This window comes from Rhinatrema bivittatum, chromosome 3 (genome assembly GCF_901001135.1).
Source record: "Rhinatrema bivittatum chromosome 3, aRhiBiv1.1, whole genome shotgun sequence".
Taxonomy (NCBI): Eukaryota; Metazoa; Chordata; class Amphibia; order Gymnophiona; family Rhinatrematidae; genus Rhinatrema; species Rhinatrema bivittatum.
Window position 1 is genome coordinate 172,541,627 of NC_042617.1, and position 19,100 is coordinate 172,560,726.

Here is a 19,100-nt window from a genome sequence, read left to right on the forward strand (position 1 = left end):
TGCGTAGCTGTGCGTCCAGCCATAGATATGCGCACCGCTCTGTGCATGCAACTTATGCGCACAAGGTTTTATGTGCATGTAAGTCTATGCGCACAAGTGTTTTGTGCGCCTAACTCGGTTTTGTGCGCTCGGGCCGAACGGCGCAGCAAATTGGGCCAAGATGGCGACGGCGAGCACACGGGCAACATGGCGACCCCTTCGGAAGGTCTCCACGTGCGTAGACCCTTGGAAATAACCGGAGCCTGTCCCTGCTAGGGCGGATCAACCCGGTGGCACTGGACACGGCCAGTGGCCTGTGCCTCTCCTCGATCCTCGGAGACCAGATTAAAGCAGAAGATTTCTACCTTACCTTGTCTTCGGCGCTTCCTGGTTTCGTCCCGGGCGGTCTCCGGCTGCGAGGGGAGAGGGCAAATACCTTCATCGCCGCCTTCGAGGGTGCACCCACTGCCTCTCAGCCGCACCCGAGGATCGGGGGCTAGGTCCTCGCCACGATTCGGCCGCCAGACCGAGGCTTACCTCCGAGGGACCATGGAAATCACCTCGGGAATCTCAACTGGGGGAGGGACCCGAGGGTATCATCGCAGGAGAGCGGGGCTCGTCTTCAGGTAGGTTTCTCCTTTAAAATTTTGGTTTTCTTCTTTGAATTTGGTTCTAATGCTGTGAGAGCGTGCAGTTAGTCCCTAACTGCTATGGAGACGGAAAATACTGAAGAGCTGCACTTCCTGCAGGGGTATATGTACTAGGGGCTGATGTCAGATTGAAATCTGATCAGTCTCCAACTGCTAGCAGGAGTACACTATACCCATTGGTCCTGAGTCCATCTGCTACACGCTAGGAAATGAGCCATTTTTTTTTCTGGAGGAGCAGCTTAGTGGTTAGAGCAGTGGACTATGAACCAGGAGACCAGGGTTAGAGTCCTGCTGTTGCTCCTTGTGACCTCGGGCAAGTCACTTTACCCTCCATTGCCTCAGGTACAAACTTAGGGGATCATTTATCAAAATGCGCTAAGGCGTTTTCGCATGCGTTAAGGACTTATCGCATGCAAAAAGCCCCGTTAATGCATGCGATAAGCCCTTAACGCATGCGAAAACGCCTTTAACGCATGCAATAGCACCATATCGTATGGTGCAATGCAAATCCAAAAAAGAGGAGGAGTTAGGGGTGGGAGTGGGCTGGGTTTACCAGTTTGCGAAGTCCTAAAACACGGACTTAACGTCTATTTTAGCTACATCTTTTTCAGTAGCTTTAAACCGTGCGATAGCTCGTGTAACGGGGCGGTGTTAGCGCATTTCACGATGTCTCCTGAAAGGCCTGTTTTAGTAGGTTTGAAACTCCCAGAGCACCATCCTAGTCATCTGGGGGGAGAGCGAGAGAGAGAGACTAGCCCTAATGCCCTCTCCCTAGATAGGTATTTATATCCCTATGGGAGGTCCACCTAGTAACTCAAGGTGAGGTTTAGGTATTAGTGAAGGGGTTAGGGGCTACTTTGACATTCAACGTGAGACATACAACAGAACAGTGGTCTCAGATTTTCCTCTTCGGAGAGAGGAAACTCACCCAAAGATGAGACTTGAGCAGCTTGATGTTACCCAGGTAGAGAGTCCATCAAGCTAGGTGGAGAGAACATTGCACCAATCTCATCTTTAGGTGTTTCCTCTCTCCGAAGGTAGTCAAATCTTCACAAGAGACCACTGTTCTGTTCGTACATCTCACGTTGAATGTCAAAGTGGCCCCTAACCCCCTCACTAATATCTAAACCTCACCTTGAGTTACTAGGTGGACCTTCCATAGGGATATAAATACCTATCTAGGGAGAGGGCATTAGGGCTAGTCTCTCTCCCCCTCCCTCCCTCCCTCGTCTGAGCTCCCTGGGACCATTAAAAATGGTCCCCCAGTGGGTGTATGCAGAAAATACAACAGGTCTGGCACGTATCGCAAAGTGTGAAAACGTTATCGCAATTTACGCTAACTTAGCTCTTCGCATAGGTATTAGTGCAAATTGCGATAAACTGTCTATTAGCATAAAACACACCTCTTTTGCTATCATATGCGATAGTTATCGCATTTTGCTAAATCCAGGCCTTAGATTGTAAGCCCTCTGGGGATAGGGAAATACCTAGAGTACCTGAATGTAATCCACTTTGAAGTGCTGAAAAAAGTGCAAAAAGCGGAATATAAATCTAAATAAATAAATAAATAAATAAATAAATTCTATATTTCTGTGTTCTCTGCGTACTGTCTGCAAGGGTAGGGGCTGGAGGAAAATGTTGGTCTGAGTGAGCTTCAGAGCATCTGGCAGGCAGTAAGAATTTAACTAGCCTGTCATCCTAGATACAAACCTAGTATATCTATTGACAAATCCAGGCCTGAATGTCTAATAGAAAAAGTACTGTGAATAGCTCAGTGTACACATATTGGTAAACAGTAACAAAAATAAAGAGTAACAAAATGGCTTTACCTGGTCCTTTCACCTGGGTACAGATTTTCACATTTGGTTTGCCCTGCTGTGGATCCTGGCCTTCACTATATCCCTCACCAAACATCATCATTGTGAAAGAAGAGTCATTCATCTTACAATATAAAAATTAACAAATGCTTATTAAATATTTCAAGCATTTTGACATTTCTTGTGAAAGCATTAAATGTGATAAAAATGGATACAAAGCGAACAATATACTGAACATTTTTGGGTTCTGAAGGTAGAAGTGCTCCACCTCCTCACATCACCACATTCTAGTTCCCATTTCCCCACTACTCCTCCACCAAAATGGTGATTATGGCTTGTCCTGTTTCCTATTAGCTAGTGACACTCCTCAATCCATCTCCTCCTCAACCAAATGATGCAGTTTGTCAGCTACCTCATCTGGCGATACTCTTCCTACCCCACTCGTCATACTCATCTTCCAAAGCCAATGACCTACCTTTCCCCAGAGATATTTCTCTTCAACCTTCTCTAGTCCTGGGAAAATTCTGCACTACTGCGGAGCACAGAATTCCTGCAGAATTCCCCTCCTGCACACCTGTGCAGATTCTGTGCAGAATTCAGCAGGCCACAGCGTGCCGTGAACAGAGACCATCCTGATCGCAGCGAAGAATGAGCAATTCCAGACATGCCGCGAGCGGAGGCCGTCCCACTCATGGCAAAGATGAAGCAGATGCTGGTGAGAGTGAGTCTGTATATAAGACTGCAAGCCTGGGGAGCCTATGTGAGCAGATTGTGAAGGATTGTGTATATGCATGAGAGATTGGGAGCTGGTGTGTGTGAAAAACAGATTGTATATATGTGAGGGTGCTTGTTTGTGAGAGAGGGAGTCTGTGTGAGGGTGGTGTATGTATAAGAAAGAGAGCCTGTGTAAAGGGGGGTGTGAGTATGTGTGTGTGAGAGAGAGTGAGAGAGGAGCCAGTGCGCAGGGGTTTGTGTGAGAGAGAGGCATAGGTAGCCTTTGTGAGGGTGTATGCGTGAGAGAAAAAGGGAGTCTGTGTGGGTGGGTGTGCAAGAGAGAAAGTGGGAGCCTGTTTGAGGGGATGTGTGTGTGTGTGCGCAAGAGAGAAGGGAGCCTGTATGAGGGGATGTGTGTGTGCGAGAGAGAGGGAACCAGTATGAGGGGATGTTTATGTGCACCAAAGAGAGGGAGTGTGCGTGTGAGCAAGAGACAGAGGGAGTCTGTGTGAGGGGCAGTACTGAGAGAGGAGTCAAACTTTTGGAGTGGAGATAGAGTGGAAGGGATTGAGCCTAGACAGGGAGGAAAGAGAGATAGTGGCAGATGGAGGCGTTAGGGCCTGAGAGGGCAAAGTGAAAGGAGACTGGCCGGGGGAGGGGGGGGAAGAGAGAGAGACACTCTTACAGTGAACTTCTAGGGAAATTTTGCTCAAAAGTCTTTAAAAACTGCATTTTTAAGTAATAACTTTTTTCTGTATTACATTTTAAATTAATTACTTAAAAACTGTCATGTATATTGTGTTATTTTGACCAATATAAAGTATGTAGAATTTAGTTTTTGTGTGCAGAATTAAAAAAAAATTTTTGTGCAGAATTCCGCCAGTACTTCTCCCACCACTAACTACTCTCTTCCAAACTTTCACCTTCAAGTCCCTAATATGTGAGGAAAAGGAACAGTGGCACCAGGCAAGGTGGTAATGGTACAGGAGTTTTAGCAGGAGCCGTGAGCCTCACTGGGGAGGCGTGAGGAAGAGAACCACCAGATGTGGATGTGATAGCTCAGAATAGAAGAAAAAAAAGCTGCAGCTTCATTGGTGGGGTGATTAGAATGAGTCAAGGGGGCATCACTGGATGGAGTAGAAAGCAAAAAGAGCTCAGTTTCTTTACCATAGAAGGAGAGGGAGAGAACTCAGTGTTTCAGTAGGAGTGGGCAGAAAGGGATGGCCCTGTTCAAGAGAAAGTGCACTAAGCTGCAAGGCAAAGGTGGACACATGGGAAAAAACTTAAAGTGCTCAGCAGCGGGGAAGGATGCAGGTTGAACAGCATTAGCAGGGACGGGCCATACTCCATCTGCCTTTTTCTATTACACTGTAGCTGGCCCTGCCAGGATGTACCTGTGGTTACAGAGATGAATACAGGTAGCTCCTTACAAGGGTACAAGGCTATGCCTTTAGAACAAACCGCATACAGATCCAGATCCATCACCTGTCAAACTACCTTAAGAACAATTTTTTTTTAATCTTGAATATTGTTTAAAAAACTAAACATTTTCATAAATAGTAATATGTTCAGATAAATAATTACCCCGAATCCCTTTTCCCCTTCCCCTATTCGCTTTTTCTGTTCTAGATGTTCCTTATATCGTTCCCTTTCAGATTTTTCAGTCTTTCCAGACCGTTCTGTCTGTGCATAATGTATTCTATTTACTGAAAAGAACAGTTTTGATGACCCTGTAGCTTTTCTCACCCATCATAAAAAATTTTTTTATATACATTTATGTGATATCTAGATATCCCTAGAAATTGAAGAGCTGGTTTCTATCTGTTACTGAGAGCAGCATTAAATATGCCTTCCAAATGTCCATAAAATTTTCATATTTCTTTTCTGTAGTTTTTTTCACAGATAAATATTCAAACAACAACTGATGCATCTTTATCTTCCACTGAACAATTGTAGGTCTTTCAGCTGTAGTTCAATAAACTAAAATAGATTTTAAAGCAAGTAGGAAAGCCTTTTTTAGAAATAGCCTTTGGGGTAAATAGGGCAATTCTGCCAATACAAAGCAAAGCCTGGAGTGGCCACCGTTGGAAACAGGATGCTGAGCTTGATGGACCCTTGGTCTGACCCAGTATGGCATGTTCTTATGTTCTTATTATATGAGAGATTTGTTAAGTCACAAGATTCCCAATAATACTAATATCTGTATAAGCACCTGGCAAGTACCCAAAAAGGAAGTCTATTTCATGTTACCGTTGCTAGTCCCTCAAGGATCATCATTATCCCCAACCCTCTTCAACATTTATCTTCTACCGCTCTGCCAACTCCTTTCCAAACTAAAACTAACCCACTACATCTATGCAGACGATGTTCAAATATTTATCCCGGTGACCGAATCCTTGCAAAAATCACTAGATTTCTGGAACAGTTGCCTGCAAGCCATTAACAGCATGCTCACGAGCCTTAATTTGATCCTCAATTCCAGTAAAACCGAAATACTCCTCATCACCCAAGACGGCAGCCAGGAAATAACTAACACACTCACTACAAGACAACCTTCCTTCTCTTCTCAAGTCAGAAACCTCGGAGTCATAATGGACAGTCAATTCAACCTCAAGAAATTTATTAATAACACCACTAAAGAAGGCTTCTTTAAATTGCAAGTCCTAACAAGGCTCAGACCGCTTCTACACTTCCAAGACTATCGTTCAGTTCTACAGTCAATCATTTTCTCAAAACTCGACTACTGCAATTCCCTTCTACTCGGTCTCCCAGCCAACACCATAAAACCCCTACAAATGCTCCAAAACGCCACAGCCAGGATTCTTACCAAAACCAACAAAAGAGACCATATCACCCCCATCTTGAGAAACCTACACTGGCTCCCAATCAAGTTTAGAATCACTTACAAAATCCTTACCATCATTCACAAATCAATTCACAAGCTCAGCCCTCTGGAACTCAACATCCCTCTTAGATTACATATTCCCGAGAGACCGGTGAGAACAGCTTACAGAATACCCTACTTGCCCCTGCTATCAAATCCTCTTTAAACAAACGAACTCTATCCAAAGCAGGCCCCGAGCAATGGAACTTGTTACCCTCTGAACTCAGACAGGAACAATGCCCGATCACGTTCAAAAAGAGACTCAAAACTTGGCTGTCCGAGCAAGCTTTTAATCTACGCCAAAAATAGTCCACAATTTCAAACCCTTCCATCTCTCAATAGTTCTTTCCAGATTAAACCAACATTGTCATTTCAGATAGCATTCCTTTTTGCAGCTTATCATTCCGCTGTTTGTCTAGTCATATCCTTGTTTAGCTTCTGTCAATCCAGATTGTACTCCTACTTGCAGCTTATCAAGCTGCAGTCTGTCCCGTCTGATCCATTTTTAGATTTTGTTTAGCTTCTTACATTTCTAGCTATTGTTTAGCCTGTCACACAAAATATCACACTATTTATTGTTCATGGTTTATGGTGATACCTTTCTCCCAGTTTTAGTTGTTCCAAGTTATTTTCCCTGTTCTATGTAATTGCATTCTTACATGCCTGTTAATGTTTAATGTAAACCGAATTGATTTGTAACCTCGTTACATGAATTTCGGTATATAAAAATGCTAAATAAATAATAAATAGTAATAGCAGAGGCTATTTTCTAAGTCAACTTAATAGCAGGTAATGGACTTCTCCTCCAAGAACTTATCCAATCCTTTTTTAAACCCAGCTACACTAACTGCACTAACCACATCCTCTGGCAACAAATTCCAGAGTTTAATTGTGCGTTGAGTGAAAAAGAACTTTTTCCGATTAGTTTTAAATGTGCCACATGCTAACTTCAAGGAGTGCCCCCTTGTCCTTCTATTATCTGAAAGAGTAAATAACCGATTCACAACTACCTGTTCTAGACCTCTCATGATTTTAAACACCTCTATCATATCTCCCCTCAGCCGTCTCTTCTCCAAGCTGTAAAGTCCTAACCTCTTTAGTCTTTCCTCATAGGGGAGCTGTTCCAATCCCCTTATTTTGGTCGCCCTTCTCTGTACCTTCTCCATCGCAACTATATCTTTTTTAAGATGCGGCGACCAGAACTGTACACAGTATTCAAGGTGCAGTCTCACCTTGGAGCGATCAGAGGCATTATGACATTTTCCGTTTTATTCACCATTCCTTTTCTAATAATTCCCAACATTCTGTTGCTTTTTTGACTGCCGCAGCACACTGAACCGATGATTTCAATGTGTTACCCACTATGACGCCTAGATCTCTTTCTTGGGTGGTAGCACCTAATATGGAACCTAACATTGTGTAACTATAGCATGGGTTATTTTTCCCTATATGCATCACCTTGCACTTATCCACATTAAATTTCATCTGCCATTTGGATGCCCAGTTTTCCAGACTCACCAGGTCTTCCTGCAAGTTATCACAATCCACTTGTGATTTAACTACTCTGAACAATTTTGTATCATCTGCAAATGTGATTACCTCACTAGTCGTATTTCTTTCCAGATCATTTATAAATATATTGAAAAGTAAGGGTCCCAATACACATCCCTAAGGCACTCCACTGCCCACTCCCTTCCACTGAGAAAATTGTCCATTTAATCCTACTCTGTTTCCTTTTCTTTTAGCCAGTTTGTAATCCATGAAAGGACATTGCCACCTATCCCACGACTTTTTACTTTTCCTAGAAGCCTCTCATGAGGAATCTCGTCAAACGCCTTCTGAAAATCCAAGTACACTACATCTACCAGTTCGCCTTTATCCACATGTTTATTAACTCCTTCAAAAAAGTGAAGCAGATTTGTGAGGCAAGACTTGCCCTGGGTAAAGCCATGCTGACTTTGTTCCATTAAACCATGTCTTTCTATATGGTTTCTTTCTCCGACCAAAACATACGTATCTTGCTACAACTCCAAAAACAATGTACATATGAACTTCTATCTGTATTACACTTAATACATTTATTGGATGTTACAATTTAGCTTGAAATCTCCAAGTTTGTGGTTTGTACATATGATTAATAAATTTGTAATATGTCTCTTGCAAACTTACATTTTCTGTTATTTCATTAATACCAGTTATACATTTTTTCAATGTCAGCACTGATAGCTTTAATTCCGGAGGTGTCTGCCATTTACTTAACACAAACTCATACCCTCTTATCTGTTTATAAGCATTTGAATTGCTTTATTCAAGGTTGCACATGAGACTTTCTTTTTGGGATTGCTACTTAGAATTTGTGCAATGTCTTGTCTCACATGCAGTACTGTGTTATTATGAGTTAACCCACTTATATAACGTCTAGCTTGTAAATAAGCATACAAATCTCTAGGGCCTAGAAAGTATTCATTTTGCAGCTCTTGAAAGCTTTTCATTATGGGGGAATTAACCATAAAAAATTGGTGAATATGTAGTAAACCTCTTTCCCTCCATCTGTGGAACAAGCTATTGCTCATTCCTGGAGAAAACTGAGGATTACCACATAATGACAAATAAGACAAATACTTACATGGGCTTTTAAGGCTCTTATGGATTAAATTCCATGCTTAGCTGCATGCTTCTACTATCAAGCTATTCTTAGCTCCCCTCGCTTAACCTGTAAAATATTGGTTAATTCTAGAGGAGCTACCCATTCCTTTAGGAAGTTTACCAGGGAATAATCAATAGTCCCTGTTAGCCAGTCTTTTACATGTCTTACATGCATGCTAGATTGTGATCTTGCCAACTGGGACACTCTAGTCATCCTTGTTTCCATGTTCTTATTAAATGTTGACGTGAAGCCCCTACTTTATTTTTACCCCACAAGAACCTTCTAATACAAGTATGTATAATTGACATCTTTTTCTTTTTAACCCAAATGGGCAAAAGTTGCATAACATACAACTATTTAGGCAGTTCCATCATTTTCAACATATACATTTTCCCTAATAAAGATTAAGGTAATGACTCCCAATTTTTCAATTTTTTCTTCATATTTATCAATAAAGGTCTAATATTGGCATCATAGATTCTAACTTTCTAGGGATCCTGAAACCCAGGTATCTCATTTCTCTCTCAATGCATTTTAATGGAAAAGCATCTTTCCAAGAAAAACGTAGGTCCCCAAGGACATCTAGTGCCTCCGATTTGCCTAGATTAATTTTAATCTTGAGAATGTCCCAAATTGCTATTGAATTGCAGCACTCAAGAATTCCTCTGGAGAAGATAAATATACCAATGCAGCTACTATAAAGGACTTTCCCCTGTTCTAAATCCTCATATTTCCTCACTTGTCTCAATTTTCCTCAAAGGATCAACAGACAAAATATATAGTAGAGGCAACAATGGGCAGTCCTGTTGCATTCCCCTATGAAGGAAGAAATCTTGGGAGACTTGTCCATTTGCTATAATAGCAGTCTTGGGATTTTTATATACTGCAGAATTTCCCAAATCAAAGTCTACAACCATTGAGAGAGTATTAGACTTTCTACAAGTTTCCACAGCATTGATCACTTTAATAATATGCGTTACAGCCATTCTCCCTTTGACAAAATCAACTTGATTTAATGAAATAAGATTTGGGAGTAAACAGCTTAGTCTATCGGCTATTATTTTGGCATATAACTTTAGCACTGTTTTATCAGCCTTCGTAAATTCTGGGGGGGGGGGGGGGGGGGGGAAGCTTCTTTTTGCTAGTGTATCACCATCTCCGACACTCTAAACTATTGGACTAGCTGCCTTCACGCTATCAACCTCCTTCTCACAAGCCTCAGCCTTGTTCTCAATACGTCCAAGACTGAACTGCTGGTCATCTCCCCCAATGATAATAACCCTCTAGCCAACACCACAAATACACCATTAGTAAATCAAGTGAGAGACCTTGGAGCCATCCTAGACTCCAGAATGAACCTTAAAAAATTCATTAACACCACCACCAAAGAAGGCTTTTACAAACTACAGATCCTAAAACAGTTAAGACCTCTCCTTCACTTCCATGACTACCGCTCGGTCCTTCAAGCCATACTATCTCAAAGATTGATTATTGTAATGCGCTTCTGCTTGGTCTCCCGGCCTCTTCTACCAAACCTCTTCAGATGCTGCAAAACGCTGCAGCCAGGATCCTCACAAACTCCCGCCGTATGAACCACATCACACCGATTCTAAAAATACTTTATTGGCTACCCATCCACTACAGAATTCTCTTCAAGACACTGACCATCATTCACAAAACCATATTTCAGCAATCCTCTCTCCAACTCAACATACCCTTCAAACCACACTCCTCAGCAAGACCAACCAGATCTGCATACAGGTTCCCCTGAACAAATCCGCTATACACAACGCCATTGAAAAACGAGCGCTATCAACTGCTGGTCCGCATCACTGGAATTCTCTCCCGCCAGATCTCGGTTGTGTCCTCTTTCAGCCTCACAAAGGAACTGTTTGCTGCTAACTGTGCTCTTATATAACTTGCCTAATCGACTCCACTGTGTAAATTGTATATAATTTTTACCATGTAAGCAATTGCTCTCTGCTTACATGCACTGCTCTCCAGTTAGAAATTGTTAATCTATCCCTTTTTCTTCTAACAGCCTGGTTCTACATTCCCTGTTGTAATGTAACTTTCGCTTTCAGTGTTAACTGGTTTACCCCCTAGTTTATTGTAAACCGGTACGATAAGACCTGGTCTTGAGCATCGGTATATTAAAAGAACTTAAATAAATAAATAAATATAACTTTCTTAATGTTTCAGGGAGTAATCCCACTAGCATTTTGTAATAGCATTCAGCCCGTCTGGGCTACGGGCCTTATGACTTTTCCTAGTTCTAATTACATTAACAATTTCTTGCCACTGTATTGGTTTGTTTAATTTTTCTAGTTGGGCTTCTGTTGCCTGAGGCAATGTCAGTCCTTCGAAGAAATTGTCCTCCTGCACTTTCCCACCTTCTCTATCTTCAGCATAAAGTTTTTTCAGAATTTACTCAGAATGGCACCTATAACTGCAAGCTTACCAGTCAAATGACCATGTTCATCTTTCAGCCTATGTATGTTTTCCCTTTTCCTATTCTCACTAGAATTGCCAAAAGCTTTCCAGCTTTATTCCCAAATCTAAATTTGTGTGAGGTATAAAGTACTGCTCTCTGGGCTCTTTGATGAAGACTCGTATTAGAGCACAAAGTATTGTTCTGTACTCATCCTTATGCATTTTTATGGGTTTTTCTGCCAATTTTGCTTAAGAACATAAGAAAATGCCATACTGGGTCAGACCAAGGGTCCATCAAGCTCAGCATCCTGTTTCCAACAGTGGCCAATCCAGGCTACAAGTACCTGGCAAGTACCCAAAAACTAAATCTATCCCATGCTACTGATGCCAGTAATAGCAGTGGCTATTTTCTAAGTCAACTTGATTAACAGAAGGTAATGGACTTCTCCAAGAACGTATCCAATCCTTTTTTAAACCCAGCTACACTAACTGCACTAACCACATCCCCTAGCAACAAATTCCAGAGTTTAATTGTGCGCAGAGTTAAAAAGAACTTTCTCCAATTCGTTTTAACTAATGCTAACTTCATGGAGTGCCCCATAGTCCACTTTTAATTGTTGCTCTAATTTTAAAAAATGTATATGTAGCAATTTATTTTTCCTGATAATATAGGAATTTATTTCTCCCCACACAACTGCTTTGCTAGTTTTCCAAAACAGTGCTGGCATTTCCACATGTGCTGCATTATGTTCAGCGTATTGTGTCCATTTGGACCTTAAATATTCTTGAAATTCTTTATCACCAAATAGCTGGAGAATCACCACAGTCCAGTGTGGTCCCCACCTTCCCCCACAGTGAAATCAATCCACACCATAGAGTGATCCAATATCTCAGCTGGCCCAATTTCCGCTATTATCCTGAGAAACATGCTATCTGTAATTAAAATATATTCTATCTTTGAGAGTGACGTATGAACCTGAGACATGCGTGTAGTCTCTAACCTCAGGATGCATTATCCTCTATACATCTATAACTTGCAGAGCATTACATATAAACTCTATCCCCTTATTTTTACCTAAATTCCTAGTTTTAGAAGAGAATCATGTACACAATTCTAATCCTCTGTCATTAATAAAGGCCCTTGCATTATTGAAAACAGAGTGCTGACAAGTGTAGAAAAGAATAAATGGGTATATTCATTTGGTCCATATATTAGTCCTGGGGGAATGGAGCACAGAATTACCCCTTTGCGCAGAATCGCCATTTTCTGCACAGAAAATAGCAAAGCACACCCCGGCATGCTGCAAACGAAGTGCACATGTGCCGCGGGACGTGCTCCGTTCGCGGTGAAGATGAAGGCCTCGGCGAGCCATTCACAGCGAAGATGGAAGGCCCCTGTGTGCAGCGAACGGAGTGTGCTCAGCTTGCGGCGAAGATAAAGGCCCCGGTGAGAGAGAATGGATTTGAGAGAAGGGAGTGGGAGTAGGGGAGGGTAAGGTGAGAGAGAGAGCATGGGAGGTAAGGGGGGGATGCTAAAGTGTGGGTTTCAGAGAGAGGGAGCCTATATGAGGAGATTGTGAAGGAGTGTGTATGTGTATGTGTGTGAGAGATTGGGAGCTCATGTGTATGAAAAAGGGATCATGTGTATATGAGGGTGCTAGCCTCTGTGAAGGGATTGTGTATGTGTGAGACAGAGCCTGTGTGAAGGGGTGCGTGAGAGCGAGACATAGGTAGCCTGTGTGAGGCTATATATGTGAGAGAGAGAAAGGGAGCTTGGGGCCTGAGAGGGCAAAGTGGCCAGGGGAGTAAGGAGAGTGAGTGGAAGGGACATTTACAGTGAATTTCTAGGGAAAATCTGCTCAAAATATTTAAAATTCTGCATCTTTAAGTAATAACTTTTTTCTGTATTAATTTAAAATGTAATTACTTAAAGACTGTTATGTAAATTGTGTTATTTTGACCAATATAAAATTTGCAAAATTTTAAGTTTTTGTGCGTAGAATTTTAATTTTTTTTGCGCAGAATTCCCCCAGGAGTAATATATATATGGTAGGTCGCAAAGAACAACTTTTTAAAATAAATTCTCTGTTTACAAAGAAGAGCACCATGCCATAACTACTAGATCTGCCTTATACAAATCTCAATTCATGAAAATTTGACAAGCCTGGGAAAAAATTCAGAAGTGCAATTAATTTTTACTTTTTTTTGCCTTTTCTCCTTTTATACCCTCTATCTTAAATCCTCTCTCTAGGTAACATATCAAGAAACCCTCACTGCCCCAATGTCAGAAAGGGCACCTCCGAGATACAATGCACCACTCACTAGCTGGCAGGGACTGCCACAGTAACAGCAGCCACTTTCCCTCCCAACTGGGCCTCAGCACAGCATGTCTAATTAACGGACAGGAGACTGGAACCCGATCTCCTTCACAGGAGCACAGAGTGCTGCTACCTGTCAAGAGCTGGCTCTATGGTTCCTTTTAAAAGCCAATTGCAGTAAAATCAACTTCAGATCTGTGAGAAATCTGAAGCAAATGTGATTCAAGGAAATCCACTTTGTTTTCTCAGATCTGTGGGAAATCAGAAATTTCCGGCAATCCTGAAGTAGGGGGGAAAGCCACTCATATTCATGTTTGACTTATAATTTAGCTATGTGCAAACAATTCAATCTCTAACTTTTCCTTTTTATTCTTGTAGCTTCTCCTTCAAGTCTTAGGATTTGCATTTAATTGGAACCTTTCCCACCCATCCATCCAACAGGTAGTTTCACATTTTTATTCCTAGGTTTCTGCTGGAAGCAAATACTGTTCCTGAAAAAGCAAGTTTGCTTACTGTAACAGCATTCTCTGTAGACAGCAGGATGAATTAGCCACGACACAATTATCTTCAGAGTACATTGCCCAAAGGAGCAGCAAATTCATCTCCGTCACCTGAGGACTTTTCGTACTCCCTTAGTGATTGACATATACCATTGTCAGATATTACCCTGAATGTGTGACCCTTGAGCAGAGGCGCAAATTACAGAAGATCCAATCGTATCGTTCTGGTCAACAAATGATTGATGGACTACCCTGCATACTCAGAAGCCCACTTACCCCAGAGTCATCTATCCCAGACAATACACCCCTCCCATCGGTCATTACTGTCACCCATTTTCAAGATCCACCCCTAATACCATATTCCTGCAACTCAGCTACCATTACAAACACTTACGAACCGACTCGGGAACTGGCAATCTTATGGAGTAATTTTGAGACTAAGGATCACATCTTGAAAACAAGGCTTTCTGAAGGGGCCTCATGTGCACTCTCGCCCAAGGCACCAGGACTAATGCCACCAAGGAACTGAAACGCTGCAGATAGCCCCATAGCTCCCTAGCAATGACCAGGATCTGTTGATGTAGTTTCTGAACTCTTTTCCGTCAGACGAACACACCTTATCTTCATGTCAAATTGCACTCTTAGATACTCTAGGCGCTGAAAAAGCTGTAAATTGCTCTTCAAGAAATTGACTATCCAACACAGCTCCTGCAAAATCTGAACTCCCCCAACCAGGTGGCCTCTGCAGTCTCCTGAACAGACTTCGCCCTTATCAACCAATTGTCCAGATAAGGATGCACCAAAATCCCTTCCTTGTGCAGTGCCACCACCATCAGCTTTGAAATGGTCCTTGGAGCTGTGGCTAAACCAAAGGGCAGGGCTTAGAAGTGAAAATGCTTTTCCATTACTGCAAAACAAATGAAGCACTGATGGTCCTTATTGGAATGTGAAGATACGCCTCAGAGAGATCCAAGGAGGTCAAAAATTCTCCCTTTCACTGCCATAGCTATCAACTTTTCAAGATTTCCATTCTAAAATAAGTAACATGCATGAATCCATTGACCTGTTTTAGATCCAGAATGGGATGGAAAGATCCCTCTTTCTTGAGAGCTACAAAGAACTGACCCTCTGTCCCACTCCCTGTTGGTCTTTTAAAATTGGACCCATTGCCTTCAAACTGAGAAGCTGTCCTAGCATTGCTCTTATAGCTTCTTGCTTCCTGGGAGAGCAATAAGGGAAAACAAAGTGTCAGAAAACCAGACAGGAAAATTCCAGATTGTATTCATTGCATTATTTCTAGGTCCCACTAATAAGACACGATTTGAACTCACCTCTGATAAAATTGCGATGGACAGACGCCTATCTTCAGTACCAGAGATTAGGTCCCCCAAAAATGGGGCAACCCGGGAAGAACCTACACCTGTTGAGCTTTCTTTACCTCTTTTGTTAGAATGAAAAGTCTAATATCTACCAAAGGGAATGGATCTCAGACTACCAGCAATTCTCACCTTCTTGACTACCTTGGAATCTCAAAAATCTATTTTGGACCGGAAAAGAATGAGAAGAACCCTTTGGCCTGTCCTCTGGAAGCCCCGGTATGTTGGAATCTCCCCATACCTTGGTCATCTTCTCAAGGTCCTCTCCAAACATCACCTGTCCTTAAAGGAAAGGCTTGGTAAAGTCAGTCAGATATTTGAGACCACCAACTAATTACTTAGGCAGAGAAGCCTCCTAGCTACCACAATGGATGCTATTCCTGTAGCAGATAACCACACCAAATCAAAGCAGGTATCCACTAAATATGCTACTCTCAGTTCCAAATGAAAGGACTCATCTACTTGAACACTCTGCACCAAACCTTGCCACAATACAGCTGCATGCTGCTAACTGTATTGCCATGCTCACTGCCTCGAAGGCCTGCTTCAACACAGACTTTGTATGTCCTGTGTGTCCCTAAGTGCAGTGCTGCCTGCTACTGGAATAGTAGTAGTTCTAGTTACAGAACAAACCAGCATATCCACCTTGGGAAAACAAAGCTTTTACTTCTCCTGAAGAATACAATTTGGCCAGGGAGTGACCACCTTTAAAATCTGCCTCTGCAGACACCCACTTCACTGACTTAGGGAAAGTAAAGGATTTAGAAGATCTTCTGACCACAATGGGATACTCTGCGGAGCTGGAAAACTTCTCCTTGTGGTCTTCTGCAATATTCAATGTACACAGAGACAGAGTAATTAAGCACGCACGCGCCTCTTTATGGAAAAGATGTACCATCGCAGTACCAGCCTCTTCTTCAGGGGAAAATTCCACCTCTTCCAGCCCTTCTTCACTAACATCATCATCTGGCATTCTCTTAAACCTATCCAGAGAATCTTCCAAACCAGAATAATTTTCTTCATCCTCCCCTCAGGATCTTTTCTTACTCATAGCTTCTGATACACTGAAAGGGCTCTAAGAGTCTAAACACATTCTGGGGCAGCATCCTGTCCCATATTAAAATCCTGCTGCAAACACTTGAAGACTTCCTTTGAAACTGAGGTCCACATCAGGGTGGAGGTGAGTTTGTCTCTTTAAAAGCTGTTGACCAAACGGGATTACCAGATCCCCCAGGCATTTGTCATTTGGGATTGAGTGAAAGAAGTCAAAATTATCTTTCACTCTCCTGGGGCCCCCAACATGGCTACTGTTCCTATTTCTGACCCTCAGGTATCAAGGGGTTGAGGCTGCCTGGCAATATCTACTACTCTGCCCCCCCCCCCAGGGGGATGAAATTCACAAGTGAAATATTCGGCTCGGGTTTTAAAACAGCAGACTCTCGATGCTCCCCCTCCCAGTTTGTATCCTTTGGATCTTTTTCTCTCCACAAGCAGAGCAGAGTGTGGCCTTTTTCCTATGCTCTGCTGCAGCCACCATGACTGCCCCTCACAGACCTGATCCCAAAAGGGTATTGCTGCAGCCAAAAAAAAAAAAAAATCTAAGCATTCACCCAGGTTTTGAGCTCAGGCCACTCATTCTCCCTGCTTGCTGGCTAATTTTATTTTTTACACTTTATTCTCACACACTGCAAACAAACAGATCCTCACATAAACAGAGGGAACCATGGGGGAGAGGGGGTGAAGGGGTAAAGACAGAATAAAATGTAACCTAGACCCCGACCAGTGCAAACCTGGAACATCTCTGGCCCAGGCTTTGCTCAACTGAGGGAGGGAGCTCAAGGTTTTCACCTCAGGGGCTGTCTCAAATTTTTTTTTTTATTTTTTTTTTTAATTCTCCTATGTTAAGAATGTGCTCAACTGAGGGAGTGAAACCTAGTCTTTTACCTCAGAAGCTGCCTTTTCAAATTTTCCTGTTCAGCCTATCAGGCCTTAGTCCACAGCATCGGATGCTTGCCTACAATCTGCTGGAGACTGAGAATACTATTAGGCTGAGATCAGCACAGATGCATATCAAAGAGGTGACATCAGTGAACCAGTCCATCTTTGTCTCCATCTACTGGTCGGTGAGCAAAACCCATTCATCTGGACTGGTCTGACTGGATAAAGAGGGATCGCTGCATTGGTAGCACAGAGGGTTGGTACAGTGACAATGCTGATCCATGCTCCAAGGCTAGAGGCATCGATGATAGATGCATCAACAGTGTGAGTAGTGCCAGGGCTCAGTTTTTCTTCACAGACGCTGGCTCCACTGCTGGCTCCAATGAATAGGATTTCTTTGTGGTCAGCACAGAGCTCCATGGGATCCACGGGCTTGCAGACTTCTGAGTCCAGAGCTTTTGCATTTTACTCAACCCTGACAAAGTGGAGGAGCCCAAGGCCTACTCTGAAGTGGGGGTAATTCTGTTCAACTTGGCACTTGGGGAGCTGGAAAAGAGGCTCTGCTCCAGGAGGAGGATTAGCTGTGGTTCTTTACTGACCTGCAAAACCTCTCCATCTTCCAAGCTTTAGATTTCTGGCTCTACAATGACATCTAGCCACAATAGTAACAGGTACATTGCAGACAGGCCAGAGACACCAATAAGCAGATGTCATGGCCAACAGTGATAGACATCTTTTTGCCACACATGCAGTTTTTAAAGCCACTGAGTGTAGCATTCATGGAGTCGGACATTTCTTATATATATATATATATATATATATAAACCACTGAACCGATTGCTTTCAAATTTGGACACAACCTTCATTTCGCATACTGGAATGTTCTTCTGTACTTACATTACAGAAATGTCACACCAGTGACAGGTAAAATAGGTTTAAAGATTTTTTCCAGAAAACAGCGACATCTGCTGGACGTAAGCACCATCTGTTACACTAACACACGCTACACTAATCATTTCGCCAGTCCAGGTCCACGTTTCACTTCCATTTTAACACATTCGCATACTTTTTTCGCCAGAAGATAACTATTTCCTTTACAGATAAAATACACCCACCACCCTCCTCACACCCCCCACACACATGCCAAATTTACTTACTTCCCAGGCCCTCACAACACACACAAAACCTGACAGAAGTCCGGGAGGCTCCAGCGGGGGGCCAGGACCGGTCCGGGACACATCTCCTGCACTACAGCCATCGGCTGCCAGCAATCAACATGGTGCCGACGGCCCTTTCCCTTACTATGCCACTCGGGGACACCAATGGCAGCAGTAGCCCATGTGACATAGTAAGGGCGAGGGCCCCTCGGTGCCATTTTCAGGACTGGCAGCCGGCGGCCCTTTGCTCTTACTATGTCAGAGGACCTACCGCTGCCATTGCTCCACCCCACTGACATAGTAAGGGCAAAGGGCCGTCGGAACCAGTTTCAGTGCTCGCAGCCGACGGACCAACGCCAAGACATCGCTCCTGGACCGCTCCTGAAAGCCCGCTCCACCGACTGACATTTTTATCAGGTCTCGGGGGGTCTTGAGGGTGGTGGGTGGTAATGAATTTATTGCGAACATCTTGGGGAGGGGGTCACAAGGGGGGGCAGGTTTCATTCATTCGGCAACTCTGGGGGGGGGGGAGGGGGTGGGCTACTGTTTTTCACAGGACTGGGGGAGGGGGAGGCAAGCAGAATGCTGCTGCTTGCTTGTTTGTTTGCAGTGTGTGAGAACGTTTCTCATAGGGCTTTTTTTTGGGGGAAGGGGGAGGTTCACACACAAATACATACACTAAACTTG

The 19,100-nt window shown here is 43.0% G+C and overlaps 1 protein-coding gene across 1 annotated transcript in view; it reads right to left on the reverse strand.

The window, feature by feature from the left end:
• Positions 1–19,100, reverse strand: part of SCCPDH (saccharopine dehydrogenase (putative)) — a 131,008-nt gene that overhangs the window by 39,519 nt on the left and 72,389 nt on the right. Inside the window, exon 10 of the mRNA XM_029593947.1 lies at positions 2,459–2,570. Coding sequence (XP_029449807.1) covers positions 2,459–2,570 — 112 coding nt within the window. The remainder of the gene's footprint in view (positions 1–2,458; positions 2,571–19,100) is intronic.